The following is a 4,465-nucleotide window of genomic DNA, read 5'->3' as shown; positions in this document are numbered from 1 at the left end:
CTTGTCAGAGCCAATTGTTCAATGGTCAGGATTTTTTTTAGCTGCTTGTTAAGAGCTTGTTAAGCTCTTAGTGGCTTCCTCGGAAGCTCAACTGGTAGAGAATCTTCCTGCAATGCAGGAGATCCCGGTTCGACCTATGGGTCAGGAAGATCCTCTGGAGAAGGGATATGCTACCCACTGCAGTATTCTTTGGCTTCTCTTGTGGCTCAGCTGGTAAAGAATCCACCTGCAATGTGGTTGATCTGGGTTCAATCCCTGGGTTGGGAAGATCCCTTGAAGAAGGGAAAGGCTACCCACTCCAGTATTCTTGCCTGGAGAATTCCATGGACTGTACATCCATAGTGTTGGAAAGAGTCAGACATGACTGAATGACTTTCACTTTCATTTTAAGCTCTTGGTAGCTTCAAATCAGTAGACATTCCTGTCAGAGTATTGATGCCTCCCATGCTCTGTGCTGCCCCGTCCTGCCTGTGCTGCTGAGGCAATGAGAACCGCAGGTAGGAGAGTTGGTACCTGAACACACAGCTGGAGTCTGCTGTTGGTGATATAACTGAGTAGCATGTGTCTTCACTTCCCAAAGCACATATAAGATGTCAAAACCTGGGAGGAGCTGCTGGAAGGGCTGTTTCTACGTTCCCAATGCACCCGTGGGCAGATGGGATACCTCTGCTAGGACAAACCAGTCAGTGGGGAGGGAACACAGAGGCACCCAGGAAAAAGGGGAAAGAGTGTGTGGGCCTCGTGTGAAGGGCCCTGATTTCCTCCATACTCCTGGAAGTTGATGCCTGGATGGGCTCAGCTCACTTCTTGCTCAAATGTCGTGGTCTTCCAGGAGGCTCACCCTGAGATCCTGAGGGTTTGCAAAGATGGGAGAGGGGACTTCAGTCTGAAATGTGAGCAAATATAAAGTTTCAGAGTCAAGAAGGCACAGGGAAGGTTTCAGGCTTACCTAGTAGCCAGTAATCATGTGTATTGCCAATTCTTTTCTACTGTGAAAATCTCCTTTTTCTCATTTGAGTTGGGAAAAGGATACAGTTTGACTAAGAGGCCACAGGGGCAATACCTGGACTGTGAAACCAGGTTGCACAGGGGCCCACCTATACTTCCTTCTCCAAGGCTGATGTGTAACCAGCACCATCCACCCAGCTGCCACCTTCTGAGGGGTCCTGGCCAAGTCCCTAAGGGTCCCATAGGAAAACTGAGACCAATAGCAACCCCAGAACTCACAACTACATGATCATTCCTCCTGAAACTTGTACAAGAATTTCCTTCTTGGCCTGTGGCCCATCTATTGCTTTGGTCCATTATCCTCTCAGCCAGCTGTGTTCTCAAAACCCAGCACACTGGCCACCCCAGTGTAGTGTCCCTACCAGGGCACAGGACAGGAAGTCACTTGAGGTCAGATCAGAAGAGATCTCCTGAAGGTTGTGGGACCCAAGATGAGGAGGTGCTGAATCTCCTTGGACATCAGTGAAGGCTTCCTAAGGAAGAAGGTCAGGGCAAGCAGAGGGATCAGGGGAAGAGATGGGAGACGAGCAGGTGGTTCTGAGGTGCCTGAGTGTTTGGGATGGACAGGGGAGCCTGACACCCGAGGCCTGCAGGCAGGGGGAAATGACAACACGGAGCATCAAGCTCCAAGCCCTGTTGCCCCTGACTCAAGGCAGCAAGTGAAATGGTCAAATCAGTGGTTTGCAGGATCCCTAGACAATGGTGTGGAGGGTGGACAGTGGTCAGGGAAGAGCTGGGAACATGCTCCCTAGAAACTGGGTAAAGAAAAGGCTTTAACCCAACCTAAGTATTTAGTGAGGACTGTCCATCCTGTGGTTGCCTTCACTGTGAGAGAGAACAAAGAACTGTGGTCATGATACAGATGACACTTCCTCATACTTAGTTGGGGAGGTACCAGAGTAACAGCTCAGGCATCTGGCCATAGGAAATATATGACTGAGAAAGTAATCAGAAGAATCCAGAACAGGGGACAGATGGAGCTGAGCTCCTGATAGACTGAGAACTGAGCCCAGAGGACAGGATGGTGTGGCCTTGATGCCTGCCTCGGTACTGGCTTGCGGGGAAGTTAGGCTCTAGACCTGACGATACTGCCAATCATTCATGACAGTTGTTGAGTGCCTACTGGCCAAGAGCCTTGAGCTGAAGATTTATTATTGAATATACTCCTTTAAGGGCTTCCCATGTGAAGCTTGTGGTGAAGAACTCGCCTGCCATTTTAGGAGATGTAAGATGTATGGGTTTGATCCCTGGATGGGGAAGATCTCCTGGAGAAGGGCACAGCAACCCACTCCAGTATTCTTGCATGGAGACTCCCATGGACAGAGGAGCACGGTGGGCTACAATCCATGGGGTCACAACAAGTTGGACATGCTGAAGTGACTTAGCATTCATGCATGCAAAGTCCTTTAAACTGTTGTCAAGTGTGCAGGTGTAAGACAGATTTCTGACTCCATCCCTATCCTAAGGACTCAACTATTTTGAGCAAACTTGCTGGTGACACTCCCCAGGGTGTCCAGAAGAGACCAAGAAGTTGTCAGGGAGATGGAGAAAACATTTCTTCACCTTGCACAGGGGCCTCCCTGCCCACTTCCCAGAAATCCCATGAAGCAACGGCAGGGGCTGAGGCAAGTCCAGCTCACACCCTGGGAGGAGGGCAGGGATGGGGTGGGTCAGGAAGACTCCTGGTTGAGCCTTTGCATCAGGGCCCAGGCCAAGTGTAAAAGGAGGGTCCCTCAGGCGGAGAAGAGGCAGATTGGGGACCATGGAGACCCAGAGGGCCAGCGTCTCCCTGGGACGGTGGTCACTGTGGCTATTGCTGCTAGGACTAGTGCTACCCTCGTCCAGCGCCCAGGCCCTCAGCTTCAGGGAGGCCGTGCTTCGTGCTGTGGATCAGCTCAATGAGAGGTCCTCAGAAGGTAATCTCTACCGCCTCCTGGAGCTAGACCCACCTCCCAGTGACGTGAGTTGGGGAGGGGGCTGTCTAGGTGAGGGGCAGGGAGACAGATCAGAGAAAGAAGAATGAGCCCGAACCCAGTCCCCGCCCCCTCCAATTTAATCCACCACCAGGATGAAGATCTGGGCACTTGAAAGCCTGTGAGCTTCACGGTGAAGGAGACTGTGTGCCCCAGGACAACTCAGCAGTCCTCGGAGCAGTGTGACTTCAAGGAGAATGGGGTGAGGCTGGGGTTTGGGGTCAATGTTTCCCAGGGAGCTGAACAAGGGGCTTCTGGGAAGGTTTCCTGTCGCTGGGGTGACACTGGGAGGTTATGGCCAAGGGGATTCCAGTTTGACCTTGAGCCTCTCCTTCCAGCTGGTGAAACAGTGTGTGGGGACAGTCACCCTGGACCCGTCCAATGACCAATTTGACCTGAACTGTAATGAGGTGAGTGGTCCCTACTGGACTGGGGGGTTTCTAGGGAAGGTAGTGTGTGGAACATCCTTTGTACCAATGACCCGCTGCCCCATCCAGGGTAGAGAGAGGCCCTCCTGCCCTGGCCCCTCCTTCCCTAAGCCCCAGGTCTCCAGCCCTGGGGCTGCCTCCCTTAGAGCAGTGGTTCTCCAATGGGGTTCCCATCTGGGAACTGACATGAGATGGATTCTCAAGTCCCACTCAGACTTCCTGACTCTGACAGTGGGGTGGGGCCCAGCCATTTGTATTTTCACAAGACTTGCAGGGAATTGTGACTGAGCTCAGTCTGTGACACTGACTGCAGTCATGGGTTTTCAGCCTCTGCTCATCCAGCTTTGCTGGAATGTGCTCGTGACCCTGGGAAGCCCCATGTCATCCGTGGGCCAGGTTCCTCTCGGTCTGTGGTGTGGAGATTGAACCACATGCTCCAAGGGTCACAGCCAGAGTGTGACCTGGGGTCCCAAGGCTCCTTGGGCAGCCCGGGAAGATTGAGGTGTGTGTGTGTGGCGGGGTGTCAAGTGTTAATCTTGAGTCAGTCCCAAAAGAAGCCTGTGTCTTCTTGTTTCACAGCTCCAGAGTGTCAGGAGACACTGGCGACGGCCAAGAATCCGACGACCCGGGCTTTTCTTTCCCATAATCCGAGGTTGATGGAGAAGGACTGTCGGATCTTGAGTCTGGGGAAGAGTCCTAAGGGTCTGATTTGTTCTGGCTCAGGGGTCTGGACAGTGAAAATAAATTCTTATGAAAACAGCTTCCTCCAGGCTTTAATTTCACTTGTTTCCCCTTCTCCCACTTAACAGGACAATATCCCTAACTCTGGGAGGCCCCCCACGAATGTGTGTGTATCTATGTGTATGTGTGTCTATGTGTGTGTGTGTGTGTGTCTATGTGTGTGTGTGTGAGATCACTCCTGTGAACACAGAGAAGCGTGAGGCCCGTGTTCCTTCCAGGAGGGCACGGGGGAGGCAGCAGCCCCAGGAGCTCCAGGACAGCGTCCCCACCCTCGGGTCCCTCCCGAACCCTTCACCCCCCCCTGCCCTCCTCCTC

General features: G+C 52.7%; 1 protein-coding gene across 1 annotated transcript; it reads left to right on the top strand.

Moving 5' to 3' along the window:
- Window positions 1-2,770: 2,770 nt before the first annotated feature.
- On the top strand, window positions 2,771-4,066 carry LOC122682690 (cathelicidin-4-like). The gene is given in 4 exon segments (XM_043885693.1): window positions 2,771-2,968; window positions 3,076-3,183; window positions 3,320-3,391; window positions 3,989-4,066. Coding segments are annotated over 4 exon segments (456 nt in total).
- Window positions 4,067-4,465: the final 399 nt, after the last annotated feature.

The sequence above is a fragment of the Cervus elaphus genome, chromosome 24 (genome assembly GCF_910594005.1).
Source record: "Cervus elaphus chromosome 24, mCerEla1.1, whole genome shotgun sequence".
In the NCBI taxonomy this organism is placed as follows: domain Eukaryota; kingdom Metazoa; phylum Chordata; class Mammalia; order Artiodactyla; family Cervidae; genus Cervus; species Cervus elaphus.
Note: the sequence above shows the minus strand (reverse complement) of the source record. Positions and strands in the feature narration are given on the sequence as shown.